Source organism: Indicator indicator, chromosome 17 (assembly GCF_027791375.1).
Source record: "Indicator indicator isolate 239-I01 chromosome 17, UM_Iind_1.1, whole genome shotgun sequence".
Lineage (NCBI taxonomy): Eukaryota > Metazoa > Chordata > Aves > Piciformes > Indicatoridae > Indicator > Indicator indicator.
This window is the reverse complement of record NC_072026.1, coordinates 21,657,405-21,675,475: the sequence shown is the minus strand read 5'-3', so window position 1 is coordinate 21,675,475 and position 18,071 is coordinate 21,657,405. Positions and strand designations below refer to the sequence as shown.

At 50.9% G+C, this 18,071-nt stretch overlaps 1 protein-coding gene across 3 annotated transcripts in view; it reads left to right on the top strand.

Moving 5' to 3' along the window:
* Positions 1-18,071, top strand: part of DOCK11 (dedicator of cytokinesis 11) — a 128,920-nt gene that overhangs the window by 57,798 nt on the left and 53,051 nt on the right. For 2 of the 3 annotated variants that reach the window (XM_054388517.1, XM_054388516.1), the window contains exons 24-34: positions 200-318; positions 3,614-3,683; positions 3,780-3,905; positions 4,420-4,491; positions 6,194-6,340; positions 7,476-7,559; positions 7,986-8,097; positions 12,992-13,170; positions 15,667-15,783; positions 16,754-16,829; positions 17,257-17,360. In XM_054388517.1, coding sequence (XP_054244492.1) covers positions 200-318; positions 3,614-3,683; positions 3,780-3,905; positions 4,420-4,491; positions 6,194-6,340; positions 7,476-7,559; positions 7,986-8,097; positions 12,992-13,170; positions 15,667-15,783; positions 16,754-16,829; positions 17,257-17,360 — 1,206 coding nt within the window. The remainder of the gene's footprint in view (positions 1-199; positions 319-3,613; positions 3,684-3,779; positions 3,906-4,419; positions 4,492-6,193; positions 6,341-7,475; positions 7,560-7,985; positions 8,098-12,991; positions 13,171-15,666; positions 15,784-16,753; positions 16,830-17,256; positions 17,361-18,071) is intronic. The other variant, XM_054388518.1, reaches the window with a different exon arrangement.

Below are 18,071 nucleotides of genomic sequence, written 5' to 3'. Positions count from 1 at the left end.
ATGCAGCTTGACATCTGTCAGCTGGAAGGCAGGCAGGGAGTGCTGCTAGGGGCCCAAGTTCTCCTGTCCTCTGGCAGGCTGGAGCCCACACCCTGAAGCATTTGCTTAGTGTCACAGAGATGTCTGTGTGGACTGTAACTGTTTTCACATCTGCAGAATGTTGAACTAAAAGTGTCTGTGTTTTGAACATCTGTTTTAGTGTTTGCACGCCATGGAGATCCAAGTAATGATTCAGTTTCTACCTGTAATTCTTGTGCAACTCTTTAGAGTCCTTACCAACGTGACCCAGGAAGATGAAGTGGCTGTCAACTGCACCATGTGAGTGTCTGGCAAACCATTGGCTCTCCTTCACTTGCAGATGCAAAGCCACAAACCTCAGTGCAGAGCAGGGTGTGGTTTCCCAGCACGAGGTGCCAAGTGGCACCGTTGGCTGTCCACAGCTGTTTGCTCCTCTGATCCTGCTGTGGGGCACCTGGCCATGCCTGGCTGGCATGGGACCTTGTGGGGACCTTGACCTGGGAGGAAAAAGCAACCTTAAAGGATACCTCTGGTTTGATTTTTAAAAACAGCCTTGCTGGTGGGAGTGGCTCTGGGCTGTTACAGAATCACAGAATACATCTGGTTGGAAGAGACCTCAAAGCTCATCCAGTCCAACCCTTGACCCAGCACTAAACTGTGTCCCTAAGTGCCAGCTCCACAGCTGCTTGAACACCCCCAGGGATGGTGACTCCAGCACTACCCTGGGCTGCCTGTTACAATGTTTGAGAACCCTTCCAGTGAAAAAATATTTTCTGCCCTCCAGCCTGAACCTCCCCTGGTGCAGCTTGGAACCATTCCCTCTGCTCCTGTCCCTTGCTACCAAGGAGCAGAGGCTGTCCCCTCCTCACTCCAACCTCCCTTCAGGGACCTGTAGAGAGCAATGAGGTCTCCCTCAGCCTCCTCTTCTCCAGCCTGAACACCCCCAGCTCCCTTCAGCCCCTCCTCTTGCCCAGGGGCTCCAGGCCCTTCTCCAGCCTCATTGCCCTTCTCTGGACAGGCTCCAGCCCCTCAATGTCCTTCCTGTGGTGAGGAGGCATCAAAAGACTCCAGAGTGCTGGGGCATGTCCCAGCTGCAGGCAGCAGATGTGGAGCAGGCTGCCCAGTAAGGTTGTAGAGTCTTCTATGGTTGTGCTCCTGTGTGCCCTGCCCTGGGTGACCCTGCTCTGGCAGGGAGCTTGGACAGGATGATCTCTGGAGGTCCCTTCCAACACCTCCCATTCTGTGATTCAGTGATTCCCAGCAGCAGTGATGCCCTTGTCTCATTCCTGCTGCCCCAGTGCCCTGAGTCAGAAGCTCTGCTCCAAGTCCCCGTGGGCTGGCTGTGCTGCCCTGCAGAAGGAGCCTCCACAACGGTTCTGGGCCAGAATTCCTGGGCTGAAGGGGGTGGTTTGTGAGGCCATGCTGGGCCCTGCCCGCAGCCCCAAGAGGGCAGCAGCGACCAGGGCCTGGGCTCTGCAGGAAGCTTCTCCTGGGTACAGGCTTTGTGCAGGGCCCAGAGGGAGAAAACGGTGCAAAGCACCTTCCCTGCCCAGCTCTGGACACCCCTGAACTGATGGCACCATCCAGAGCAGGGAGAGCAGCAGCACAGGGAGGGGATTCTGCTCCTGTGCTCTGCTCAGACCCCACCTGCAGCACTGCCTCCACTGCTGGGGCCCCCAGCACAGGAAGGACCTGGAGCTGCTGGAGAGGCTCCAGAGGAGGCCACCAAGATGATCAGAGGCTGGAGAAGCTCCCCTGTGGAGACAGGCTGGGAGAGTTGGGGCTGTTCAGCCTGGAGAAGAGAAGGCTCCAGGGCAACCTTAGAGCAGCCTTCCAGGACCTGAAGAGGCTCCAGGAGAGCTGGGGAGGGACTTTGGACAAGGGCTGGGAGTGCCAGGATGAGGGAGAATGGCTTTGAGCTGGGAGAGGGGAGATTGAGATTGGAGATTGGGAAGAAATTGTTGAGAGTGAGGGTGGGGAGAGACTGGCACAGGTTGCCCAGGGAGGCTGTGGCTGCCTCCTGCCTGGAGGTGCTGAAGGCCAGGCTGGATGAGGCCTTGAGCAAGCTGGGCTGGGGGGAGGTGTCCCTGCCTATGGCAGGGGCTTGGAACTGGATGAGCTTTGAGGTCCCTTCCAACCCAAATCATTCTTTGATTCTGTGAGTCTCCACTTTCCTCTTCCCATGGTGCTTCCTCCATGACATGCTGCAGTGCCAAGGGGAATACCAGATGTCACTCCATGGGATCTTCCGTGGAGGTGCTGTGCATCAGTGTACCGAAAGCCTCTCAGTGCCGTGAAAGCAGAGGCTGGAGGCTGAGCTCTGATGCCCCAGAGATGCAGGGCCTGAGCCCTGCTGTCCCAGGGGTCTGGAGGCTGCTGCAGTCACAGTCCTGTGCCATGTGCTGCAGGTTGTGGAGACTTCTCCTGTGCACTGTAATCCCACTCTGCTTGACTCCCCAGGGGACAAAGACAGAGGCAGAAGTGCCCCTGACTCCCACCTTCACTGCTAGAGGTTTTCCCAAAGCTTGGCCTGGTGCCTCTCAGTTTGTCAGTAGCTTTCTGCTTGATGACAACTAGACTTCCAGAGTGGAACTTAAAACCCCACTTTATCTGATAAAAGGCTTGTAAGCTCCTCCCTGTGCTTTGGCCTGTGGCATCTGTGACAATGTGCAATAGTTTGTTGTTCCCTCTGGCTGAGACTGGAATGTAAATCCCTACTCTTGGCTGAAGAAACCAGGCCCTTGCTGTCTTCATCAGCCACCTGGAGTGCTTCCAGAGGAGCTGGCAGGTTACCCAGGGTCTGCCTGGCCCCAGTCAGCTGCAAGGCAAGAGCCTGGCATCAATCCAGAGCGTGCAGCACGGGGCTTAGGGTGGAAATTCAGTTAAAAAGAGCCTTCCAGAATTAATTAAGTCAGAGATGCAGGTATCGGAGGATCACAACAGCGGGGGGGAAAATGTTCCTGCTTCTCAGCAGAGATTTTGTGGGGGTTTTGTGTTCATTTGACAGATTTGATGGAATGGTGTGGTTGCTCATTGGCACTTGTGTTACCATTAGGAAAGAGCTCCACACAATAATGAGCTGTAGAGAGAGGGTGGTGTAGCTTGTGCAGGAGGGGAAAATGGGCTGGTTCACCTCACAGCAGCTCTGTAGGTACAGCCAAAAAGAACTGGGTGCAGAGCAGGTTAATTGAGTAGTTGTGGGTTTGATTTATCTAAGACCTGAGCCTTGCCCAGGTGTCTAATGCTCACTGCATCAGGAATTTAGGTAGCAGCAGGCTTTGATCCTGCCATGCACAGAGCTCTCAGGAGTCCTCCACATGATCTCTGTGTGCAGAAAGCCAAGAGCAGTGAAGGCAGCTGGTCTGTGTGGCAGCTAGTCCAGCACCAGAGTGAAGAAGAGGCTTTGGCCACCTCAGCTCTGAGTGTAGCAAGGCTGGTGGTGCACCACAGGAGCTGGGAGAGCTGCTGGCTCCCTGTGAGCCCAGCTGTACCAGCTCTGAGGCCTTTGGGGGTGAGCAGGGCCAAAGATGGTGTCTGCTTTCATGAGCTGGAGGGACTTATCTTCATGCTGAACACAAAGCACATTTCTTGCCAGGGTTCTTCTGCACATTGTATCCAAGTGCCATGAGGAAGGTCTGGACCACTACTTGCGCTCCTTCATAAAGGTCAGTCATGACCCTCCCACTCCATGGGACTGCCTGCTGGCAGCTGGCACACTGCTGGCAGCTGGCACATTGCTGACACTGTTCCTCTTGCCCCAGTATGTCTTCCGAGCCGAGAAACCCAATGCCACCCAGGCAAAGCTGACCCACGAGATCCTGGTGCTCGCCATGGCCACCATCCTGAAGCAGTCAGCAGATTTCCTGGCCATCAATAAGCTGCTCAAGGTGAAGTGCTGGCAGGGTTTGACTGCCAAGAGTGGAGGGGGGGTGTCTAAGTTTAAAGGCCAACACTTTGATCCATCCAAACCCACCACAGGAGCAAAGCTCCCAGGGCAGCTCGTCCCATCTGTACGCTCGAGGTTCTGCCCTCACAACAGAGATGAGTCCTTGCAGAAAGCCTGGATGTGCTGTGGCTCATGGCAGGACACAGCAAAGGGCTTTTCTCTTTGCCAGTTTTGTCCATTTTCTTCTGGCCACACCTGAGGGCTGTCTCAGGGGAGGCAGACTGAGTTTCTGCCTCTCTGTGCTGGCTCCTCATTGGGGTACAGAGGGGATGGAGCCCTTCCCACCCCAAACCTGGCAGGACTCCTCCAGGTAGCAAAGACACCCATGCCAAACTAGCTGTGCAAGCACAGCTATGCTTACAAAATGCCCTCCTTCCCACACTGCTGCTGCCCCACACAACCAAACATGTTGAATCCTGCAGAGAAAACTAACCATATTCTTTTTTGCTTCCTAGTACTCCTGGTTTTTCTTTGAAGCACTAGCAAAGTCGATGGCAATGTATTTACTGGAAGAAAACAAAATCAAGGTAAAAGCAAATTAGTTGAGTGCTGCATTCCAGAGCCACCACAAACAAACTCTCCTCCAAAAGATTTTCTGAGAGGCTATGGTAAACTTTTTCTTTTTTTTCTTGAAACTACAACTAAATAATCTGTGATGCTCTGGCTCTGCCTTCTTTCCCACCAGCACACTTCCATCAGGTGTTGCAGTACAGCTGAGGTGAGATACTCAGCTAGACCCAGGCTGGATGTGACTCTGGGCAACTTGATCTAGTGGAAAGTGTCTCTGCCCATTGCAGGGGGGTTGGAACTGGATGATCCTTGAGGTCCCTTCCAACCCTGACAATTCTGTGATTCTGTGATCCAAAGATGACCATCAGGATGAGCACTGATTTTCCAACCCAGCCCCAAAATGCATTGCCAGAGCTCCACATTTGGTTTATATATTAACCTTCATGAAGATGTGAAGGATAAGTGTGGAGGTGACAGAGCCAGGCTCTGCTCAGGGATGTCCAAGGACAGGCCAAGGGGCACTGAGGGCAAGCTGGAGCAGAGGAGGTGCCATGGGAACAGAAGAGAAAACTTTGTCACTGTGAGGGTGCTGGAGGCCTGGAGCAGGCTGCCCAGCCCCACCTGGATGTGTTCTTGTGTGACCTGCCCTCAGTGCCCCTGCTCTGGCAGGGGGGTTGGACTGAATGATCTCTGGAGATCCCTTCCAACCTGCACCATTCTGTGATTCTGTGTGCCAAACACATCCCTGAAGATTTCAAACACAACCCCCTGCCATTTTATCTGGGACATGTATGATGTAGTCATAAATCCTACTTGGCAGACACTCATGTATGTTTTGTAGGTATTCTTTTTATTTCCCTCAACACTTGAGAGTATTTTTTAACTTCTTGTCTCTGGTATCTGCTTGTCAAACAGAGCAGAGCAGATATAGATTGGATGTTAAGAACAAGTCTGCACCATGGGGATAATAAACACTGCAGCAGGTTGCCTAGGGAGGTGGTTGGGGTCCCATCCCTGGAGATATTCAAGGTGAGGCTGAATAGGGCCCTGTGCAACCTAATCTAGTTGAGGATGTCCCTGCTGAGTGCAGGGGGTTGGACTGGATGAGCTTTGGAGGTCCCTTCCAACCCAAACCATTCTGTGATTCCATGATTTCTCTGTTCATTTAACACTGACAGGATACCTCAGGCTAGCAAATTGTGTATTTATAGCCTCACAGAATCACAGGATCAATGGTAGGGCTTGGAAGGGACCTCTGAGGTTCATCCAGTCCAACCCCCCCAGCCTCTGGTGTCTGGTTTTCTACATTCCTGTGGTTTATTTGACACTGAGAGGATAACTCAGGGTAGCAAATTGTCTAGTTATAGCCTCACAGAATCACAGGGGACGGACCTGTGAAGATCAATTCCAACCCCTAGCCCTGACAAGCTGAACAACTAGCCAGATTTTCCTTTTTTTTTTCTTCCTTTTTTCCCCCCCCTCACTTCACTTTCCCCTTCTTTCCCTTTTCATTCTCAAGTCTAATTTTAAAACTCCAGATCTCCTCCTGGCTCCTTCAGCCTCCTCCTCTGTCCCTAGCTGCTGCGGTTTCCGCCAGTGCTTTCTGCATGCCAATATTTGATTAGGAAACACAAACAGATGCTAACAGGAACTTGTGCCTGGCCCTCTCCAGCTGCTGGCCTGCAGCTCTTGAGTGTGGGATGTGCATTTTGGTTTCAGCTGCCCCGAGCCCAGCGCTTCCCTGACTCCTACCAGCACGCCCTGCATTCCCTGCTGCTGGCCATCATTCCTCACGTCACCATTCGCTACAACGAGATCCCTGAAGAGTCCAGAAATGTCAACTTCAGCTTGGCCAACTTCCTGAAGGTCAGCACTTTCTTTCCTTCACCCAGGCTTTTATCAGGGAAGAAAAAAAAAAAAAAAGACAACAACAAAACCCAGCCAGTTAGAAATAAGCAGAAGGCAAACAAATGTGTTTGGATTTTAATATCTCTCTGGTGTCTGCGATGATGAGAACTCTTGAGAGGATAAGCTTTGCTGGGAAAGAGCTTTCTTCTTTCCAAGAAAGAGCCTGGGATGCTCTATGTATTATCTAGTTTGCTGCCCTGCCTAGCAGCTGTCCAGGACTTAAGAAGAAATACATGTTTTCTTGTTTTAAATATTTCTGTTGCCCACTGGAGACTGAAGTGAGATCATCCAAAGTGCACACTGAGCTGGCAGTGGTCCCTGGCAGCCCAGCAGGAAACTGTATCCTGGGCTACATCCAAAGCAGTGAGAGCAGCAGCACAGGGAGGGGATTCTGCCCCACTGCTCTGCTCTGCTCTGCTCAGACCCCACCTGCAGCACTGCCTCCAGTTCTGGGGCCCCCAGCATAAGAGGGACGTGGAACTGTTAGAGCACATCCAGAGGAGGCCACCAAGATGATCAGAGGGCTGCAGAACCTCCCCAGTGGGGACAGGCTGGGAGAGTTGGAGCTGTTCAGGCTGGAGAAGAGAAGGCTCCAGGGAGACCTTAGAGCAGCCTTCTGGTAGCTGAAGAGGCTCCAGGAGAGCTGGGAAGGGACTTGTAGTGCCAGGGCAAAGGGCAGTGGCATTGAGCTGGGAAAGGGAGATTGAGACTGAAGATGAGGAAGAAATTGTTTAGAGTGGGGGTGGGGAGACACTGGCACAGGTTGCCCAGGGAGGCTGTGGCTGTCCCCTCCCTGGAGGTGTTGAAGGCCAGGCTGGATGAGGCCTTGAGCAAGCTGGGCTGGGGGGAGGTGTCCCTGCCCATGGCAGGGGAGTTGGGACTGGATGAGCTTTAAGGTCCCTTCCAACCCAAACTATTCTATGACTCTATGAATGAAATAACTTCAGAGTGACAGGGTCAGGTACACTTTGGAAAGTCAGCAGCAGTCTGGAGGATCAAACCTGGCTGCTGGCAGGAGGGTGGCATAGAGGTGATTTAGGGTGGATGCTTTTGTTTTTGCTGGTGTGTCACACGTAGCTGTTTCTTTCTCCAGCGTTGTTTGACCTTTATGGACAGAGGATTTGTTTTCAACTTGATAAATGATTACATTTCTGGATTCAGCCCAAAAGACCCTAAGGTAAGCAGTATGTTTCTTGAAGGATGGTTTGTGGTTGCACATATCCTCATCAGTCAAAGCTCTGTAATGATTATTTTGTGTGACTCATGGAGGCCTTTTAGACACTCTTCCTGCAAGAGTCTTCTGGAGGCAGATACCTCTCTGTCCAGGCCAGGAGCCTATCTGCAACTAAGCCTTAAAACAATAGAAACACTCAGAACTAAAGGAGAGATTAGTTAATAGTCTGGATGAAAAAGGTGAAGAAGTCCCAAGCCTCTTGCACTGATCTTTGGGGGGAAACAACACAAAGCTTTGCCTAGGATTACTGAGTTACACCAAATGCTGTTCTGATTCCCCAGTCCTTGTGCAAGGAACTGGAAGCTATTGAGTCAAACTGTAAACAGAGTTTCTGTTTGTCTTCTTTGTTGTTTATTTTTCTAACCACAGCTTCTGGTTGAATACAAGTTTGAATTTCTTCAAACCATCTGCAATCATGAGCACTACATTCCTCTGAACTTACCAATGACCTTTTCCAAACCCAAGCTGCAAAGAGTTCAAGGTATGTCCTTTTCAAGAGACTTGTGGTCTATTAGTCTTGATGGCTTCTGGCCAGATAAATCTGGTTTGGTGCCTGTCTTAGTCTAAAGAGATGACAGAAATTATTTTACTCTACAAAGGAAGTTGGATTAGAAAGAAATACAGAATTATATTCAAAAATATACAGGGAAATGCAGAATACATGAATCCTTAACACCTAATATCTGGACAGGATACATTAAAAAAAACACCAAAAACCTTCCCCAACCAGAATAAGCCACAAGACCCCAGCTGCTGCTTTTCTCCCCACCTGGGGTTTAACATATGCCCAGGGCTGTTTCTTCCCCCTCATTGCTAGGCTGGATTCAGGCTGGCCAGGCCTGAAACTGCCTCCCCTTGGTCCCCAGCATTAGGCCTAAACAGACCAAGACTGCACAGTAAAAATTAGTCATAACCAGGCCCTACTCCCCCATGGGTTACCAGGTAAGGAATTCCCTCTGGAGAGCCAACAGGAGGGAGGAAAAGAAGCAGCGAGTTGGCCTTGCTGCCAACTTGTAAAGAGCCAGCAGGATTATGGCATTGAGTAACAAAGTTATAATTTTCCACTCCATACCCTGGACCTTTCTGGTCCTCCTGTAGGATGCAACTCTATGTTTTTTTTCAGAAAGGCACCCCTAAAACCATGACAGTGTCAAAGGAAGTTATGCCCTGGTGTCCTTGGTTTGAGCCACAGACAGGACAGACTCCCCCAGGGGAGTGCACAGAATTGGAGGTTAAATTAATGCTATTTACAAATATATACAGAAATATATACGAAACAACAGGCACTGGGACAGGGTAGAGGCTGCCCTGCTGGAGAGCAGCTCCATGGTTAAAGATCTTGGAGTGCTGGTGGGCAGCAAGTTCTGCATGGGACAGCAATGTGCTCTGGTGGCCAAGAGAGCCAATGGCATCCTGGGGGGCAGCAAGAAAAGTGTGGCCAGCAGGGCTGGGGAGGTTCTGCTCCCCCTCTGCTCTGCCCTGCTGAGACCACAGCTGCAATCCTGTGTCCAGGGCTGGGCTCCCCAGTTCAAGAGAGACAGAGACCTGCTGGAGAGAGTCCAAGGGAGAGCCAGGAGGATGATCTGGGGACTTGAGCATCTCCCCTGTGAAGAGAGCCTGAGAGCCCTGGGGCTGTTTAGTGTGGAGAAGAGAAGGCTGAGAGGGATCTGATCAATGTCTATCAATAGCTGAGGGGTGGGGGTCAAGGGGAGGGGGCCAGGCTCTTTTGGGTGGTGCACAGTGATAAGCCAAGGAGCAATGGAGACAAACTGGAACAGAGAAGATTTCAGCTCAACATGAGGAGAAACTTCTTTGGTGTGAGGGTGACAGAGCCCTGGAGCAGGCTGCCCAGAGAGGTTGTGGAGTCTCCTTCTCTGGAAACTTTCCAACCCCACCTGGATGCATTCCTGTGCAGACTACCCTGGGTGATGCTGCTCTGGCAGGGGGGTTGAACCTGATGATCTCTGGAGGTCCCTTCCAACCTCTAATGTACTGTGGTGCTGTGATCCAGGTAATGAGAGACTCATGGTATGTGACACTTGGGCTAGCATGACTAACAGTGAAAGCTAGATAATGCTCCACATTGCTTTCCATTTCCTCTGAATCAGACCTTTGCAAACCACTAAGTGCTACTTATGAATCAGCCAACCTGAAAGCATCTGTTGCAGCCCACAGAGCCCTTGGAAATCTTTAGCTGGGAGTTTCAGAGCTGTGTGTTAGGCTCTCTGCCTCACTACAGGAAAACCTTCACACCTGTGGGGTTTTCAGAACATCAACAAGCCTGAGCTAAGCACCCAGCATTTGTGCCCTCCTGGGGAAGAACACCCAGCTCTGGGGTTATCAAAGGTGCCTGTCATGGCTCTGGTTATGGGGTGCCTGGCAGGGATAAGGATGTCAGGACAAAGTCATTCATAGCAGCCCGAGTGCACCACACGTCCTGCACAGAATCTGTGTCTCTGTCACTTCAGCTGCTGCAGGATCCAGGTGCTCAGTGGAGGACACCTTGCCCTTGTAGCAGCTGCTCCTTTGCTCACAGCACACAGCCTGATCCACATGATCCATCCTGAATCCACTGAGATCACAGAATCACAGAATGGTCTGGGTTGGAAGGGACCTCCAAAGCTCATCCATTCCAACCCCCCCTGCAGTCAGCAGGGACATCCTCCACTAGATCAGGTTGCCCAGAGCCCTGTCCAGCCTCACCTTGAATATCTCCAGGGAAGGAGCCTCAACTACCTCCATGCAAGTTCACCAAGCTGCCTTTCTCCTGGGGCAGCTTTTAAGGAACTATCTTCAGTATGTGCTGGTGGGAAGCTGAGGAAGCCTCAGAGTCCCTGGAAAGCAGCTGCTGGACCCCTGCCCTGTCTCTCCAGTCAGAGAATCACAGAATGGGAGTGCTTGGAAGGGACCTCTGGAGATCACTGAGTCCAAGGCCCCACCAAGGCAGGGTCACCTAGTGAAAGTCATACAGGAAAGCATCCAGGCAGGTGTTGAATGTCTCCAGAAAAGGAGACTCCACAACCTCTCTGGGCTGCCTGCTCCAGGGTTCCAGCACCCTTAAATTAAAGGTGTTCCTCCTCATGTTTAGCTGGGACTCGTTATGTTCCAGATGGTGCCTGTTACCCCTTGTCCTGTCCCTGGGCACCACTGAACAAAGCCTGGTCCCATCCTCCTGACACCAACCCTTTAAGGACTGATCAGATGAGATTCCCCTCAGGCTGCTCTTCTCCAGACTAAACAGCCTCAGTTCCCTCAGCCTTTCCTCACCAGAGAGTCCTTGCAGAGGGGCAGGAAATCCTGACTGTGAACACTACTGGAGGGTGCAGCAGTGGTCACTTGGCACCATGTCCTTGTTTGCATCTCTCATCCCAGCAGGATTATTTGCCTGTTCTCTGCTCTCTGACCCAGTGTGGAGTGCAGATTTCACAGAGGATGCAGAAGCTGCAGGGATGGCACTGCCAGGGCTGGGCACCTGTCATAAATGCACCACCTCCACTGCCCATGGCCAGCCAGCCCCACAGCTGCTCCACACCACTCCCTCTGCCCTCTGGGCAGGTTGGGGATGTACAGATAAGCCTCAGTCAGGAGCAGAGCAGCCCCCAGGCAGTAGATGAAGCTGTCTTGCCCTGTTTCATCCCTTGCTGACTTTGCAAATGACCCTCTGGAGCTCCAAGCTTTGTAAAACAACACAGCACAGAAGTCCTTTTAGCTGCTGCTGAACTGGTGAGGGCAGAAATGAATGATGACCTTGAAGTGGGAGATGCCAGGTGCTTTGATATGACTTAGCTCAGTGGTGGCAAAAACTGGAGCCAGTTCAGGCTTTCCTGAATCATAGAACAGAATCATGGAACCATAGAATCATTAAGGCTGGAAAAGACCTTTAAGATCATCAAGTCCAACCGTAACCCAGCTGCCATGACCACTAAACTGAAGCACCACATCTACACATATCTTGAACACCTCCAGGGATGATGACTGTACCACCTCTCTGTGCAGCCTGTTCCAATGCCTGACCACTGTCTCAGGAGAGAAATTTTTCCTAATGTCCAATCTAAACCTGCCCTGGCACAACTTAAGCCCAGTGCACTGCAGGGGAGTGATGAACCACCCTCATGGTCTGTTGTGCCTTACATGGCCATTGTGTCCTGTGGCCAGGGCACTTTGGGACGTGATTTAGTGGCCATTGGGCTGTTGGGTTGATGGTTGGACTGCATGATCTAAGAGAGCTCTTCCAACTGAAACAATTCTATGATTCTATGAATCATTAAGGACTCTATGAATCATAAAGACCTCTAAGATCATCCATCCCAGTCATTACCCCAACACTGACAAACAGAGTTATTTTGTAGAGACTTTTGATTGCACAGAAAAAAACACACAAAAGAAACTGCCTTAGATGTTAGCCATGAAGTCAGCAGGCTTAATGGAGGTGTGCAAAAAACAATGTGGCACTTTTGGACATGGTCTAGTGGTCAAGGAGGTGTTGGGTGGAAGGTTGGACTTGATGATAGGATGAGAGGCAATGGTTTGAAATGAGAGAAGGGAAGATTTACACTGGATGTGAGGAACAAGTTCTGCCCCAGGAGGCTGCTGGAACACTGCAACAGGTTGCCCAGGGAGGTGGCTGAGGCTCCATCCCTGGAGATATTGAAGATGAGGCTGGACAGGGCTCTGGGCAACCTGATCTAGTGGAGGATGTCCCTGCTGAGTGCAGGGGGTTTGCACTAGATGAGCTTTGGAGGTCTCTTCCAACCCAAACATTTCTGTGATTACAAGAAGGATCTGGAGGGGCTGGAAGGTGTCCACAGAAGGGCCACGAGGATGAGCAGAGGGCTGGAGCTGCTCTGCTCTGGAGACAGCCTGAGAGAGTTGGGGTTGTGCAGTCTGAAGAAGAAAAGGCTCCAAGGAGACCTTCTTGTGGCCTTCCAGGATCTGAAGTGGGCTACAGGAAATCTGAGGAGGGACTTTTGAGGATGTCAGGGAGTGATAGGACTGGGGGGGATGGAACAAAACTAGAAATGGGGAGATTGAGATTGGATGTTAGGAAGAAGTTGTTCCCCATGAGAGTGGTGAGAGACTGGCAGAGGTTGCCCAGGGAGGTGGTGGAAGCCTCATCCCTGGAGGTTTTTGCAGCCAGGCTGGATGTGGCTGTGAGCAACCTGCTGTGGTGTGAGGTGTCCCTGCCCATGGCAGGGGGGTTGGACCTGGGGGCGATGATCCTTGAGGTCCCTTCCAACCCTGACAATTCTGTGATGATGTTATCATCTTGGAGGTCTTGTCCAGCCTTCATGATTCTGTGATTCCTGCTGGGTGGTGTTGAGAATGTGAGATCCTCAGAACAGTTCCCTTAACCACTCTCTTGCTCTCTCTTTCAGACATGACTCTCGAATACAGTTTAACAGATGAGTATTGCAGGCATCACTTCCTGGTGGGGCTGCTTCTGAGGGAAGCCTCTGTTGCCTTGCAGGACAACTATGATATCAGATACACAGCCATCTCAGTCTTGAAGAACCTCCTGATAAAACATGCCTTTGACAACAGATACCAGCACAAGGTCAGGCACATTGGGTTGGCTCTTGGCTTCTGTAAACAAACACACAGCAGAGCTTTAGATCTTGCATGGTGCACCAAGGGTATTCTTATTAATTCTGAGGGATCTGAGGTAAGTAAATGATAATTATGGCTCTGAAAAATGATCTAGGAACACAAAGCAGGCAGGCAGAGAACTGCAGCACTTCATGCTGAGTGTTTAGATAATAAAAGCCCTGAGTGGGCTGGCGCTGCTCTGCTCTGGAGACAGCCTGAGAGAGTTGGGGTTGTGCAGTCTGGAGAGGAGAAGGCTCCAAGAAGACCTTCTTGTGGCCTTCCAGTATCTGAAGGAGGCTACAAGAAAGCTGGGGAGGGACTTTTGAGGGTGTCAGGGAGGGACAGGACTGGGGGGGATGGAACAAAACTAGAAGTGGGGAGATTGAGATTGGATGTAAGGGAGAAATTCTTCCCCATGAGGGTGGTGAGAGACTGGCACAGGTTGCCCAGGGAGGTGGTGGAAGCCTCATCCCTGGAGGTTTTTGCAGCCAGGCTGGATGTGGCTGTGAGCAACCTGCTGTAGTGTGAGGTGTCCCTGCCCATGGCAGGGGGGTTGGAACTGGATGAGCCTTGAGGTCCCTTCCAACCCTGACAGTTCTTTGACTCCTGAATGGTTGGAGAGGTGACTCAATTGTGCCTGGAGCTCCTGCACTCTGCATGGACCTAGAGCCAGCTCCTGTCTTCTGCCTTCTCTGCCTGCTGGGAGGTGGGCTTGCTTTGCTCTGCACAGCCTGGAAACAAAATACAGCCCATGGTAGCTGGCAATATTTGATATTTCAGGAGAGAATCACCAGGTCTCTGCCAAGAGTGGGTCAGAGGTAGCTTTTTCTGCCCTTCTGGGTGCCTGAAATCCCTCACACCAATTCAAGAGCTGTTCCCCCGCTCACATGCAGCACTCTCCCAGCCTCCTCAGAAACACCACCTGTATTAAATTGTCCCACTGGCTTTTATTTTGTACCTGTGTTGTGCTGCAGGCTGCATGACCAGGAAAGTGCCTGGAGCCAGGGTAGGATGCTCAGCAAAAAAAAAAAAATCATATCACAGGCAGGCCAGGCTGAGCATGGCAAGATCTGTACCTGCAGGCTTGCTCCAGCAAGGAAACCCTGGCTCCATCAGAAGCTCAGAGAGGGCTTTTTCAGCCCAAGGATGTTTCCCAGTTTCTTTTATCTTTTGTCATGATGAATCAGATGAAAAAAATTAAATAAATAGGATTCTTTTATCAATTTAAATGCACCATTCAGTTTGCAAGCTTTAAATTTATTTATTTATTTGTTTAATCACTCTCTCAAGCCCACAATAATAATTTATTTTTTTAACCAAAAAAAAAAAAAAATTGGCTGGAAAAGACCACTGCTTTTAGAAAACCTCAACCAGAGCATTTTTGGTCTGTATCACTTCATCCAAATTAATCTGTTCCTACAAACTGTTTTAACTAGAGTCAGTTGCTTCCCAACTGGAAGCTACAGCCAGCAGCAGGCGAGGAGCAAATGCTTTTGGTTCATCACTCCTGGGTGTAGCACAGATCTAGCTGTGGGAGTGAAGAGCCCAGTGAAAGAGTTAGGAAATCTGGGATTTTGTCACACATCCTGCAAGACTGTGAATAGTATTCAGCCCTTAAAAACCCTTAAAATCCCTGAATGCCCCAAGCGTGTTGCTGGAAGGGTAATACCTACCTGGCAGCTCTGGAAGTGGAAGTTAGAAACCAACCCAACCCATGTTTTGTGACCAGCAGGGTGAGGGAGGGGATTCTGTCCCTCCTTCTGCTCTGGTGAGACCCCACCTGCTGCACTGCCCCCAGTTCTGGTACCCCCAGCACAAGAAGGACCTGGAGCTGCTGGAGAGGCTCCAGAGGAGGTCACCAAGATGATCAGAGGCTGGAGAAGCTCCCCTGTGGGGACAGGCTGAGAGAGTTGGGGCTGTTCAGCCTGGAGAAGAGAAGGCTCCAGATAGACCCTTCCAGTACCTGAAGGGGCTCCAGGAGAGCTGGGGAGGGACTTTGGACAAGGACTGGGACAATGGCTTTGAGCTGGAAGAAGGGAGATTGAGACTGGAGATGAGGAAGAAATTCTTTGCAGTGAGGGTAGTGAGAGACTGGCACAGGTTGCCCAGGGAGGCTGTGGCTGCCTCCTCTCTGGAGGTGTTGAAGGCCAGGCTGGATGAGGCCTTGAGCAAGCTGGGCTGGTAGGAGGTGTCCCTGCCCATGGCAGGGGGTTGGAACTGGATGAGCTTTAAGGTGCCTTCCAGCCCAAATCATTCTAAAAAATAATAAAAAAAACCCAACAGTAACAAAATATGATCACAGTCTGCACACAGCATCTCTGTGTCTCTGTGTTGTGTCCCTGTGTGTGTTTGTCTGTGTCTGTCTCTGTGTGTCTGTGTGTGTGTCTTCTGGCTCAAGAGTTTCACTTTATTGCTCTCTTGGAAGCCTGAGCTCTTACCTGCATCTTCCCCTGTGTGTTTTCAGAACCAGCAGGCAAAAATAGCCCAGCTCTACCTGCCCCTGTTTGGGCTGCTCCTGGAGAACCTGCAGCGAGTGGCCAGCCGGGAGGCCCTCTACTCCTGTTCAGCTGCCTCCAGCCCTGTGAGTAAAGCCCAGCCAGGCTTTTATTGCCCTCCTCCTCAGACTTCCTTTGTGCAACCTCCCCTGCCTGCAGCCAGGCTCAGCTTTAGGAAGAAGTGTGGTTTTCCTTGCCCCACAGACCCCTGGTGGGATTGCTTCTCTTAATTTGGCTTTTCCTGTGGCTCTGCTCCGTCTGTAGCACCACAATCACAGAATTGTCAGGGTTGGAAGGGACCTCAAAAATCAGCCAGTTCCAACCCCCCTGCCATGGGCAGGGACACCTCACAATGTCTCTGCCCTTTTTTTTCCTGCCATTGAACATGCCTTTAATGTTTAGCATGCCTGCACCACATCCATAGTGCTGTGGGATGAGGTAAGTCCCTCCAAGTGCAATGAGCTGCACCAGGACTCAGCCTCAGTGTTCAGCAGTTGAAGGGAGTTGCCCATCCGCCTGCAGGCTGTGGGGGATTTCCAGGCAGGCTGAGCCTTGCACAGCAGACTGTCCTCCTTCTGCACAGCAAAACAACCTCCACTAAATAAAAACAAAAAAACAGTGGAGAAGAGTAACTCCCAATTTCAACTCAAATGATTGCTACCCAGGGAGGTGTTGGAGTCACCATCCCTGGAGGAGTTTAAAAGCCATTTGGATGAGGTGCTTAGGGATGTGGTCTAACAGCTGTGTGCAGGGAGATGTTAGGCTATGGTTGGAGTCAATCATCTTAAGGTCTTTTCCAACCAGGCCATTCTATGATGAAAAACAAAAGGGAAAAAGCGCTGTAACTTACTTTAGTATGTCCTGTTCTTCTCTGTGCTCCTCCCCAGGTAATTTCTCTCCCTGTTATGGAAGTAAGCAAAACAATTTTTTTTGATCTGTGTTTTAAAAGCTGTTCCAATTTGCCTTTTTTTTTTCTTTTTTTATTTCATCATTCTCTTCCAGAAGAGCATAGGTGTTAGCTTCCATTGGTCACAAAACCCTTTCCTTGCTTTTCAGGCATCCAGGGATGACTTTGTGTGCAGTTTTGCATCCCCTTCAAACAGATCCAGCCTGCTTGCAGACAAAGATTCAGGTAAATAATTGTTTCTTTAGTGCATAAGCTATTACCAGTCTCCAAAACCCATTGCTCAAAACCTGAAATAGTCATCTGTCAAAAGACTTTCCAGAGTTTAAATGGTTTGTCATGGATGTGATATCAACCCAGCTGTCCTTTTCAGGTCAGGCAGCATTCAACATGGGGCACTGGCCAAGCCCGATGCTGTGTATCTGAGTTGTGGCCTGCACTCCCTGTCCATGCTGAGCTCAGGACTACTGCTGCAAAGAGGTTAACTGTAGGCTCTGAGTTGTACCCAGCACTCCCTGTCCATGCTGAGCTCAGGAGTACCTCTGCAAAGGGGTTAGCTGTAGGCTCTGAGTTGTATCCTGCACTCCCTGTCCATGCTGAGCTCAGGAGTACCTCTGCAAAGGGATTAACTGCAGGGTTTGGCTATTTTTTCCAGCCTGTGGAGCAGCACTTTCCAATGGCCATGCAATGAAACGAGAGGACTCAAAAGGATCCCTGAACTTGGAAGGGACAACCAGCTCCCCGGATCAGAGTGAAAATGTAAGGCATCTGTGTTAGCAACAGCTGTGGCCACTGCACCAGGCTGTGGGCTGTGCTTCATAAGGGGGAGGGAAAAAGAGTTCCCTGTGGTTGTAGTCTCAAAAGCCAGCTTCTCACTCTCTCTGTCTGGAGAAGAGAAGAATGAGAGGGGATTTAATAAACGTCTATAAATATCTGAGGGCTAGGGGTCAGGAGGGAGGGGACAGGGACAGGCTGTCCCTGTTGCACTCTTGGATAGGACAAGGGGCAATGGATGGAAACTGCAGCACAGGAGGTTCCACCTCAACATGAGGAGGAACTTCTTCACTGTGAGGGCCACAGAGCCCTGGAGCAGGCTGCCCAGAGAGGTTGTGGAGTCTCCTTCTCTGGAGCCTTTCCAGCCCTGTCTGGATGTGTTCCTGTGTGACCTGTGCTGGATTCTATGATCCTGCTCTGGCAGGGGGTTGGACTGGAAGATCTCCAGAGGTCCCTTCCAACCCCTAACATCCTCTGATCCTGTGATTCTGTGAATGAAGCAGATTGCTGTGCAGCAGAGGAGGGCAGACTCAGGAGCCTGGTTTGCTTTCACTCTTCAGACATCCCTAGGCTACACGTGGCACTGCTGGCAGATTACTTAACCGAGAGAAAATCCACAGGGAAAACCCCTGCTGCCATGGAGCTTTTGTCTGTACTCAGATGTGCTCCCTGTGCATGGATGTGCCCCAGCCTGGC